The 12,883-nt window shown below is 37.7% G+C and overlaps 1 protein-coding gene across 3 annotated transcripts in view; it reads left to right on the forward strand.

Annotated features, from left to right (window-relative positions):
- Window positions 1-11,694: 11,694 nt before the first annotated feature.
- LOC138706751 (uncharacterized) overlaps window positions 11,695-12,883 on the forward strand; it is a 29,438-nt gene continuing 28,249 nt past the window's right edge. For 2 of the 3 annotated variants that reach the window (XM_069836437.1, XM_069836526.1), the window contains exon 1: window positions 11,695-11,958. In XM_069836437.1, the coding sequence (XP_069692538.1) occupies window positions 11,910-11,958 (49 nt within the window). In that variant the 5' untranslated portion in view covers window positions 11,695-11,909. The remainder of the gene's footprint in view (window positions 11,959-12,883) is intronic. The other variant, XM_069836566.1, reaches the window with a different exon arrangement.

Raw genomic sequence — 12,883 nt, forward strand, 5'->3', positions numbered from 1 at the left:
AATAGCACAGTCTAGTATATACAGTCGCGAACCTTGAGTTGTGAGTGTGCTAGGAACAATAGACTGTGCCGGGACTATTTCGCATTGTCTGTAATGAGGCGATATTAGCGATCCTTGTGGTTAGCAACTATCTATGGATGCATATTTACTACGTATTGAGCTTCGTGACTGTATATCAGAGTGCTGCATTGGAGTTAAATCGCTCGTTTGAAGTCGGTCGAGTGTCGCACCCTCGAGTGAGATACGATCGGTCGTGATATGCTCGTAATAAATAGAAGCACAGTACAAGGTCATCTCATCGACATGTCTTATCTTGCATGGAAGGCGGCAGATAAGATACACATATGTTTTGCTCACACGGTAAAAATAAGGCTTTATTTTCTGCGTTTATGACAAACGTTTAATGGAACAGTCAATGGAACGTACCAAAACAGGAACATGAAGTTATAAATAAAATAGTATGAAAAACTTCGATATACAGTTATTATTGCTAATTAATAATTATTCAATATTTGATTTACCACATATATGATATGATAGGTCCATACATAGTGTTCCGCTTATACATACTAGGTTCAAAAAGTTCCCGGAATTTGCTAGCATCATAGAAACAACGTACCTTAAACACTATTCTACAGCATTCCCTTCAAAATAGTTGCCTTCCGCAACAACACACTTTTGCCAACGCGTGTAGAGTTCCTGGAAGCAGGCCTGGAAGCCATTTTGTGAAACCCGTCTTAGTGCTCTCGTCGCGTTTGCGATAACCTCTTCAGCATTGAATCTCCGTCCTTTCAGATGACTTTTCAGACGGGGAAACAGAAAGTAATCAGGTGGTGAGAGATCAGGAGAGTATGATGGGTGATCCAAAGCAGTTATGTTGTGCCTGGCAAGAAAATTCTTTACAATAATTGCGCGATGAGCAGGTGCATTGTCATGCATAAGGAACCAGTTGTTTTCTACCCACTTTTCTGGACGTTTCCTTCTCACTGCGTCCCAGAGGCGACGGAGGGTTTCTACGTACAATTCTTTCGTTACAGTACGACCTTCTGGAATGAACTCATGGTGAATGAGACCCTGAGAGTCGAAGAAAACTTCCAACATAACTTTGCTTTAAGTGTGCTTAAATGCAACAGGCTCATGTCAGTAGATTTACTGGCATGTGAAAGAACTCCTGCGGGACAAAATTCCGGCACATCCGGCGATGCTGATATAACCTCTGCAGTTGCGAGCGTCGTTAAATAAAACATAACATTTAAAATAACTTTGCCTTTGGAAGTGTCCCTAGGAAATTTTTGCTTCCGAGGAGATGTTTTCGATTTCCACTCAGATGACTGTCGTTTAGGGACTGGGTCGTACAAGTAGCACCAGTTTCATTTTGTTTAAGAAATCACCATCTTCATCAGCCATACTGATCATGTCCCCAGCAAAACACAGAACTTGATGTTTGTACTTTGCTCTGTGGACATAATTACAAAATGCGACGAACAAACAAAACACTATGATAAACAATTGCCTACAACTCAAAACCAATAATTGCCATTATCAGCAAACTTTAAGGAAATGACATCATGAATGTTACCAACAAAACAAATGTATAATATCCCTTGTTATATATTAATACGAAAAATGGTAGTAAAATTCCGGGAACTTTTTGAACCTAGTAGTATACTGCGACAATGTAGAAACGTTTTACAAAATATTATTGATATAGCAGTAGATTAATAACAATATTAGTACAGAGATAACGTCACAGAAAATATAATAAAACGAATAATCATGCTGCACAACTGTTACAGACGCAAAGATTGATACACTAATTATTATTATTATTATTATTATTATTATTATTATTATTATTACTAGAAAACTTGATACAGTTCTTACATTATCGTGATTGTGTTCTCCGTTTATAATATTTACATTTACATCCAGTAACATCTATCAGATGTGGCAAAAACAAAATCACTCCTGTGTGGGGGGGAAAAAAAAACAACATTTACCTACAACATTTATATTACATTTTAAAGCAAGTTTTGTAGTTGTACTATGGAGAGGTTAGTTAAACACTGCAAAGTTTTGAAATGATAAACATCTATGATGTTACTACACAGTTATTCACTGTAACAAGAACTAATGTCTAACGCTGGGCTTATACCGTTCGAGGATTTATCGCTCGTGACAATTTTACCCATCATGCATGTGCGCTACCTATCGGATTGTACTATGAACTACTTGGCGCTCGAGCGAAAATGTCCGATGCAGACCTCTGCTGTATATACTAGACTGTGTTAATACTTCGCATAAATGATAAATTTCTTGATGCTGACATTTTTTCGATTCATATGTGTTTGAGTTCCTGAAAGTTTCAGATACTTTCCTTAAAATATGTTATGGTTGAAAATCATATTTCTCACGCTTATAGAAATGCAGACATAATTAAATTGTGTGTTAAGTTTGGTTTAGTGTACAGAATAAAAGGTAAATTGCGATTCTTGTGGGAAAAGACCTTCGACATTTCGACAGAAGCAGCTGTTTCCAGCGTCGTTAACATTGAAGTGTCTTCTTCTGTACAATAACATTTCCCACGTATCACGATATACATCTATCCCTTTACTACGAGTTTAGGCGAAAATTCTTAACAAATTTTCTTTATAGTCCACGATTGGAGTCGTTAAACTTTATGATGATGCCGGTTGCAATTACCTTATTTCGAGCCTGTTTTGGACACAAACCAACAAAATTAAAGCCAATGAGAAATCATGTACCATATGAGGTATTGTTATTTGTACTAACAACTTATCGTTCTTCGTTTTCTTCTTCTGCTTATCATTTATAGGGTCTATAATTTTCTTCATTTCCATTTGCAAATGCTTTTCCTTTTTAAATTTCTTCATCACAACCTTATTCGTCTTATGCTTTCTACTTCATCAACTTCTTCTCTTACTTTAACAGTGTACAAAACATAATGAAATGTTTACAAAATATGAGTTTGACCTTCACGTCCCTCGACACCAAAAAAGCGGCCTTCGGCATTCGATCTGTCTGTTTACTCTGATTTCTCGTGTTCAATTTAAGGTCTTTAATTCATTATGTATATGTCAGTGGCGTACGCAGAATTTCGTCAAGGGGGCGGGTTATTATTAAAATTATTTACAATTTACATTATCGGTATTTTAAATTTTGTGTATTATTATTATTATTATTATTATTATTAATATTATTATTATTATTTTTATTTTATTGGGTTATTTTACGACGCTGTATCAACATCTAGTTTATTTAGCGTCTGAATGAAATGAAGGTGATAATGACGGTGAAATGAGTCCGGGGTCCAGCACCGAAAGTTACCCAGCAATTGCTCATATTGGATTGAGGGGAAAACCCCGGAAAAAAACTCAACCAGGTAACTTGCCCCAACCGGGATTCGAACCCGGGCCGCCTGGTTTCGCGGCTAGACGCGCTGACAGTTACCCCACAGGTGTGGACTATATTATTATTATTATTATTATTATTATTATACTGTGTTCTAGTAGAGCATACTCATAAATATTCTTATAAAATCTTTGAACTTAATTTTTTCACTGCCATCCAATTTCTAACAAATTTTAACTTGTGTTTAATTCTGTATATTAAAAAGGATCCATCTTGAATCTTGCGTACACTACTTTTAACACTTAAATACAAATGATTGATAAAATGGCAAACTTACTAGTGATAATTATATAAGCACGTGTGGCTTACAGCTGTTTCGGTGTATACTGTACACCATCATCAGAGCCTACTATATACTGGCGTCATATTGATATCGCTGCCTGTTGAAGGGGTGTGTTTGGATGTTGAAAAGTGGAGTCAAATAGTAAGTGTCCACACACGTCAATATATTTCCGCACTGCACTTGTATTTATTATACCGTTACACATAAAAGCGCGTGTCACTGAAGATCATTGCTTCTATGACTGTTGAATTAGTCTATAAGGGCCGTATTCATAGACATTCTTAGCGCGGGCTTTCGGTGGACGATCAGCGAACTAACGTTTTTCGTATTCATAAACCAGTGTTAGCGATATGATATGAATCCTGTTTAGCACGCTCGTAGTCCGGGCTAGCGAAATGTCTATGAATAGCACCCTAGAAGTCTCATTGGTGCCACATCCCATACCTCTAATTAATCCACAGCACATAATATAAGCAACTTCTTCGAGGACTGTGTTATCTCTAAAGATTTTGGCCTCCTAGATCACCAGATTGACATCAGAGAATTTCTTTGTGTGGGGCTATCTCAAGGAAACAGTCTACAGAAACAGACCACGAGTCAACCAGGATCTCCGGACAAACATCACAATCGAAATAAACAATCACGATGTAGACATATCGAGACGTATATCTGACAACATGATAAAACGGGAAAGAATGTGTCTTTATAGTCGCGACGCTGTTATTCCCGGCGTGACTCCTCCTCTTTGCTTACGTCTTAGGAACTGAAGGCTCTATGAAGTCTAGATAGGTAGTATCGTTCGCCATTTTTGTTCTTTCGTTGCCTAGCTACTAGACGAGGGATCTATTTGCCGCACCGTTAAACATTATCATGTCGTAGCTCCTATGATAATAAATCTAACGCACTGTAATTCAGCAAATAATTGAGCGGCAAATAACGTCCTCGTGTGCTTTCTGCGAACGCCAACGAAAGAGCCAAAATGGCGGGCGATTATATTAAGTATTTATTGAGCCTTAGGAAATTCATGACGTCTTCATCAGCAAATTACAAGACGCACACGTTTAAATGTAGCCGATCTGCAACGTGATTGGCTGCCGGAAATTAGAGCGACGGGACTATAGAAAGAGGGGGACACTCCCAGTACATCTTGTAATTGTAAGTTATTTTCCCAGAGATAACCTCTCATTTATACTTGGTTACGTTAATCTTTTGTTATTTAGTTAAACAATACACCTATTTAAAAAGTCGGCCTCGGTAGCGTAGTCAGTATAGCGCTGGCCTTCTATGCTCGAGGTTGCGGGTTCGATCCCGACCCATTTAAGTGTGTTTAAATGAGACAGACTCATGTCAGTAGATTTACTGGCATGTAGGGGAAGCTCGGCATATTTGGCAATATTGGAAAATTGGCAAAATTCTTGTATTTCGTTTAATGCCAAATTTCTTCCACAGTTTTAAGAAGTTCAATGACACCTTCATAGAGTGCAACATCTGAGTGTACTTTTAGTTTTCGTTTCATTCGAATCCACGCATTATAGTGGCACATATTGTTACTAATAGAAAGAAGTGTTGAATACTTCTTGTTGACGTGGTGGTTGTGTGGACGTGTGCATACAAAGACGGAAAGAAATTGTTGTTCATTACCAGGGAAAGGATTTATATGTAAATACATATTTACTTATAAAGCTAATATAATTTATATTTTGCATTATCTTTATGTTTCACAATGTGTAGGGTTGAAAAATCCTACTTTTATTTTCCATATTTTTCCATATTTTAGAGTTTAGTACATATTTTCGTTAATTTCCATATATTTTCCATATTTCATATAAAACAGTCCATATTATATTAGGTTTAACAATAAAACAAAACAAAATTCCATTAACTTTTAAAAATACATTTCAACAATAGAGATTTAAACACATGTTCAGTAATCCCTTTAACATCAGAGTTATTTGAAAATTAGCAGTCCTATCAACAATGGGAAAGTAAGTTACAAAACTGTATTAATTTAATTTAAAATTTTTAACAGACTTCAGTTGTGCAGCTCAACAGTTAAATGCCAGTCAGAGTACACATAGGTTCAGTTTTGTAAATCATACTATAAAGACGGTAAATATGCCAAAAGTACGTCATTCAGTCAATTTAAAATCAAAACTAACAAGTTACATTTCAGAATTTAAAGAAGATGGTTTATCAACTGACAATAAAATATTATTTTGTAATTTGTGTCAGTGTGCAGTATCATCTACACAAAAGTTCCTGGTGCAACAACACATTACAACTAGTAAACATCAGGCCAACAAACAACTAAATTCCAAGCAGAGACAATTGTTTTTAACACAACCAACAACATCGAATGTAAGATCTGAGTTTAACATCGACCTGTGCCGTTCTCTCATCTCTGCTGATATTCCTCTCTACAAACTAAAGAATAAGGTCTTCAGGGAATTCCTTGAAAAATATACTCAACATACAATCCCGGATGAGTCAACACTTAGGAAGACGTATGCTCCATCCATCTACGATGAGACAATACAGAAGATAAGAGATGAAATTAAAGATAGTTCAATTTGGGTTTCCATTGATGAGACTCCCGACAAAGAAGGTAGACTTGTTGGTAATGTAGTTATCGGTTTGTTAAGTGAACAATATTCTGAACGAATTCTTTTACATTGTGATGTTCTAGAAAAGTGCAATAACAAAACTATAGTTAAACTGTTCAACGAAGCTATGGGTATCCTGTGGCCAAAGGGTATTATGTACGATAATGTGTTATTCTTTATTAGCGATGCTGCCCCTTATATGGTCAAAGCTGGACAAGCATTATCTGTTGTATATCCTAAATTGACTCATTTTACTTGTGTGGCGCATGCATTTCATCGTGTGGCAGAAGTGGTCAGAGACAATTTCCCTAAAGTAGATTTGTTGATTTCATCAGTGAAAAAAGTATTTCTCAAAGCTCCCAGTAGAGTTAACGTGTTGAAAGAAATGTACCCTGAAATTCCATTGCCACCAAAGCCAATTTTAACTAGATGGGGTACATGGCTAGAAGCAGTTGAATATTATGCCGAACATATAGACTCTATTAACAATGTTCTCCTTGCATTGGACTCTGAAGATGCAGTCTCAATTGATACTGCGAAAACAGTTACCTGTGACATAAGTGTGAAGAATGACTTAGCTCACATTCAGCATACATTTTCATGCATCATAAAAACGCTCAAAAGTCTCCAAAATAGGCACCTTTCACTATCTGAAAGTTTTGAAATTATAAATAGTACTGTGGAACAACTGAATCGTGGTAGAGGTAAAGTTGCAGATGCAGTAAGAGCTAAGGTGGACACTGTACTTTCAAAAAACCCTGGATATGAAGAACTACAAAAGGTTGTTGCTGTGATGAGTGGTGAATCAACAGTGAAGATTAACTTGGACTTATCCCCAGCAGACATTGTGAAATTGAATTATGTACCAGTTACTTCTTGTGACGTCGAACGCTCTTTTAGTCAGTATAAATCTATCCTCAGAGACAATAGAAGAAGATTCACTTTTCAGCACTTGAAAGAAATGTTTGTAACCTATTGTTATGGTAACAGACAATAAAAATTGTGTTTTGTTGAAACTACATTGGAAGATAAGGTACGTCCATTATATTTTTTGTTTAGTTTGATTAAAATGTACCAATATTTAACGTACATAGTCATTTTTTTATAATTTTAAGTCCATATTTAATTCCATATTTTGGTAAAAATCCATATTTAATTCCATATTTTGGTAAAAATAACTACATATATATTTACATATTTCATATATTTTTAGTCCATATAAATCCGTTCCCTGTTCATTACCTACGTTTTTTTGTGCATTACATATCAAAAGATGAGATTCCATATTATAAGGTAAGCCATTTATATAATTAACATTTTCTGTTAATAACTCATCAGGCCTTAGCTCGTTTTATGTTCTTCTTAGCAAAAAATGTCTTCTACAGGGTGGTGTGAATTAGCCATTTTCCTTTATAGTGATATATTGCTGCTCTCTTTGAACAAGAATGTGTACTCGATGGTAAAATTTAAGAGTAGGGACGTATGAGGGATTTTTACAGTCTTCAATGCAGCACTGTGTGTGGTGTGTTGCAGATATGCCAGGGGAACGAGGAATGAGGAAAAATATTCCAAAGATGATTTGCGGGCTGCGGTTGGGAGTGTTTTGAAAGTTAGATGGTCGACTTTTAGGGCTTCTAAGAAGTACAATGTGCCCTTTAACAACTTAAAGAGGTTTTTGTATGCATCCTCAGGACCCGATGACGTTGTCATTCCCAAGAAAGGTCGACCCCTAGCTCTAACCGTTGAGGAAGAGCAAAAACTGGTGACATATGTAATCAAAATGCAAGAACTTGGGTTTGGGCTATCGGCAAAAGAAATTAGAAGACAACCCTTCAATATAATTAATAAGAGTGGTCGGAAAAATCCATTCAATTCTTTTTTTTTTTTATGATGTTTAGTGACTTCTTGTCCCAGTAAATTAAGTCTTATAAACCTTGTACCACTGTTTTATTTGCAAAAATTTACTTTTTAATCCTATTGCCAAATTACCCCTGTACTCGCTAATATGTTTTCGCGGGATATCAGCCGAGTTAATATTTTGGAATGCTCCAAGCTTTCGACTGCTATCTCTGCAGCCATCTTCAGGGAAGTGATGTCCGAACAGAAAGTCGAAAGGTTATATAGATGTGGCTGTCTCAGGTGAAACGGGATTGGTTGGCGGATCGGCCAATCCGGGGCCGGGAATTGTCATCGCTCGTAAGCTCCGCCCCTCCCGGGATTGCTGCGTGAAGTTTAGCGGGCGGCGAGCCCTGTTCCGCCGGTTGGAATCGGTTGCCGTCCTCGGTCCGTGATCTTCATGACCTTGATTGTAAGAGGGCCTGAGTTGGTCTAAGGCCGGTGTCCATGCCTGACTGAGCTGGAGTCCACTGTCTCTGTTAAAGTTGTTTTTCTCCAGCTTGATCTCTATGGCCTCCTCTCTGGGCCTTCACTGTTCGAATTTCATGTTTAACGACAGCAAATTTAGGGACGACTTTCTTGTCTCGACATCTACGTAGGAAGGCAAGTGTACATAGTAGACTTGCCCTCTTCTTGTGTCCTTGTTCCAATCTCTGAAGGACATGGTATACTTCCTCCCCGTAGAGGTGATGTATGTATGATTTGAGGCTTTCTCGGCGTTGGTTCGCTAATATGTTTTCGCGGGATATCAGCCGAGTTAAGATTTTGGAATGCTCCAAGCTTTCGACTGCTATCTCTGCAGCCATCTTCAGGGAAGTGATGTCCGAACAGAAAGTCGAAAGGTTATATAGATGTGGCTGTCTCAGGTGAAACGGGATTGGTTGGCGGATCGGCCAATCCGGGGCCGGGAATTGTCATCGCTCGTAAGCTCCGCCCCTCCCGGGATTGCTGCGTGAAGTTTAGCGGGCGGCGAGCCCTGTTCCGCCGGTTGGAATCGGTTGCCGTCCTCGGTCCGTGATCTTCATGACCTTGATTGTAAGAGGGCCTGAGTTGGTCTAAGGCCGGTGTCCATGCCTGACTGAGCTGGAGTCCACTGTCTCTGTTAAAGTTGTTTTTCTCCAGCTTGATCTCTATGGCCATATAAGCAGCACAACTAGCAACTAGCTAGCCAAGATCCTCTGGATGTAAATTCTCAACTAACATCACAGCCCAAAGGAAAAATGTATTTCTAATTGTTTCTTCTCCCACAATTACAGGCCATTCAAATATGCGTAACGATATACACGTATCCTTGCTGTTTGAAAACAACAGTTGCAAAATAGCAATCACCGTAGAGTTCAAGACGTGCCATTGCCACCAGGTGGCGCCTCACGCATGTGATGGTCGTTAGCCAATAATTATGCACGGATACTACAGAAGGATTGAATCCTCTAACAGCAGGTAGCACTTCATTTGTATTTATTCTGTCACGAAACATGGCGTGCAGCGAGATGCGAACAAGACTGTAGTTCGATTCCGGGAAGGGGCGTATTCCTGTTCTCCCAGAGGCTGTGTCACAGCACAGCATCTCGACCTTTGCAACTCTTGATCACACGTAATGTAGTCAGCTAACAAACCGAGGTTGATGTGGGAATTTGTGACTAACAAAATGAAGTTACATGGTTTTAGCTGCTAAACTTACTCTTTAGATACTTCTTAATCACCCTTTCATCATCCTCATCATCATCATCATCATCATCATCTTCTTCTTCTTCTTCTTCTTCTTCTTCTTCTTCTTTCATTAACATCATCATCATCATCTTTCAATATCATATGTTCCATCTTCATCATCTTCTTCTTCCTTCAATATCAGCATCTGCTATCTTCTTCAATCACCATCTCATCATCATCATCATGATTTTATTCTTTCACTATCACCATCCTCTTTTTCTGTCTCAGTCCCCCGTGAATGGAATTCTCTACCTCAGAAGATAAGGGGCTGCCAGACAATAACCACTTTCAAGAAAAGGCTAAAGGATTTCTTACGGGCGCAGTCAAATTGAAATTATACTTGTGATCGAGCTTAATAATTTAATTTAATTTAGGTATGACTATCATTACTATTACTGTTGTTGTTATTATTATTATTATTATTATTATTACATAATTATTTTATTGGTGTTGTGAAGATGAAAAGAATTGTCATTGTATTATATTAATTATGTATTATATTGTCTTGTATTGTAGTATTGTATTGCTTTGAATTGTATTGTATTAATTATGTTATATTCATAGCATTGTAGTAATTTTCTATCATACTGGTTGAGTGGAAGAGAAGGCCGAATGGCCTTAACTCTGCCAGTTAAAATAAACCATTATTATTATTATTATTATTATTATTATTATTATCTTCCTCTGCTATTATCTCCTTCTGTAATCATAATTTTCTTCTTCTGTCATCATCATCATCTTCCTCTGTCATTATCTTCTTCTGTTATTTTCTTGTCATCTTTCACTATCATCTTCTACCAGTTTCTTCTTCTTCTTCTTCTTCCACTATCATCATATTCTTCTGCAAACATCTTGTTCTATCATCATCCTCGTCATCTTCTTTTATAATTGAATAATTGAAGGGAAAAACGTTGCAAGCAACAAATTAAAATTTTACAGGAACAGAGAAAACCTCCTAGGTTCTACGGCCTGTATTGAAGGTTATACTTTCATTTTCAATCAACAGAGTTCAATAACATATAAAACAGAGTAGGCCTACGTTCAAGTGTTTATAGTAAAACGTTACAAGAGGATATAAATGTCGTTTCCAACTTTTTTCCGCTTAGTTATTCAGTTGTTTCCATGGTCAATCTTTCGTACACTACTTTTAACACTTGAATTTAATAATTGATTAAATGGCGATCTTACTAGATCTAGTAGGCTCTGAGGATGGTGTCAAGTAACACCGAAACAGCTGTAAGCCACACACGCTTACATAATTAACACGAGTAAGATCGCTATTTAATCAATTATTCAATTGTTTCTACCTTCTGTTGAATATTATCTGTCTTATCATCGTTTTCATCACCATTGTTATCTTTTGCTATATTTGGATTGTAGTTTCATTATCAACTTCTTATTTCATCATCGTTAAACATTAAAATCTTTCTTTTTTCGTTTTATCGCTTTTTTTCCTTTCTTGTCGTTATGAGTTAAATAGCATTATATTTCATCTCGTCAATAACAAATGAGTATAATCAGTGTCACACATTTCTATATTTTCCTTCAAAGTTGTTCCAGTCATCATCAACTTCTGCTTCTTTCATCTTGTCGAGTATGAAACGCCAGTCCTTTCGATCGAGTTATATCGATTGCGTACACCTCGATATCGAACAGTCTCGCGCGGAGTACGAACCTCTCCGTCTTCCGCCCGGCAGGAACGCGTCGACCTTCAACTCCGCCCGCAGGTTTTTTTTTTTTACATCTTCTTCCTTCGTGAGATTCTCTCGTTATAATTTGCAGCGCGGCATTGCCAAACCTGCGGATGTGCCGGGAACAATGCCGTGTTACGCAAGGGCGTTACCCAACACGTAGAAGCAGCCGTCGCATCACTTTCTCCGGCAAATCGCGGTGAAGCACCGTCCAGCTCTGCTATTATCTCCAAGTGTCGCACAGGGTCGTCTTGGTGACAACAGCCGTCAGTGTTGTTCCACGCCCGCTCTGCGATGCTCCCTCTGGCAGCGACCTGCCTGCTGCTGCTGGGCCCCTCGCTCGGTGAGTACAACATCCAGAACTGTCAGGCGCTGACCCAGCCCTAGCGTGATCCCCACTTTGTGCCAGAGGGTCTACTCCTAACAGTGGATTCCGAGGCTGTCAATTAGCCTTAAACGCTAGTGCGTGAAGTACCAACGAAACTTGGACAACCTGAAGACAAGTGTTCGTAGTCAATTCCGTAAAGAAACTGATACTTCACGATCATCAATATCATAATAGTTTTCACTACTATTGTCATCACTAGAGGACGGATTTATATGCAATAAAACTAGTGAATATATGCATGCATTTATTCAATAAAAACGTTGGAAATATGATCTAAAAATTGAGAAATATGCACCAAAAAGTGTTGATTTTTGATGAAATTCACGATTTTCTCATAAATTTATTAAAGAGAGAAGTTTTATATAATATTCTTATTGAATTTGGTATTCCCAAGAAACTAGTTCGATTAATTAAAATGTGTCTCAGTGAAACGTACAGCAGAGTCCGTATAGGTCAGTTTCTGTCAGATGCGTTTCCAGTTCACTGTGGGCTAAAGCAAGGAGATGCACTATCACCTTTACTTTTTAACTTCGCTCTAGAGTATGCCATTAGGAAAGTCCAGGATAACAGACAGGGTTTGAAATTGAACGGGTTACATCAGCTTCTTGTCTATGCGGATTACGTGAATATGTTGGGAGAAAATCCACAAACGATTAGGGAAAACACGGAAATTTTACTTGAAGCAAGTAAAGCGATAGTTTTGGAAGTAAACCCCGAAAAGACGAAGTATATGATTATGTCTCGTGACCAGATAATTGTACGAAATGGAAATATAAAGATTGGAGATTTATCTTTCAAAGAGGTGAAAAAATTCAAATATCTTGGAGCAACAGTAACAAATATAAATGACACTCAGGAGGAAATCAAACGCAGACTAAAT

The sequence above is a fragment of the Periplaneta americana genome, chromosome 1, assembly GCF_040183065.1.
Source record: "Periplaneta americana isolate PAMFEO1 chromosome 1, P.americana_PAMFEO1_priV1, whole genome shotgun sequence".
NCBI lineage: Eukaryota > Metazoa > Arthropoda > Insecta > Blattodea > Blattidae > Periplaneta > Periplaneta americana.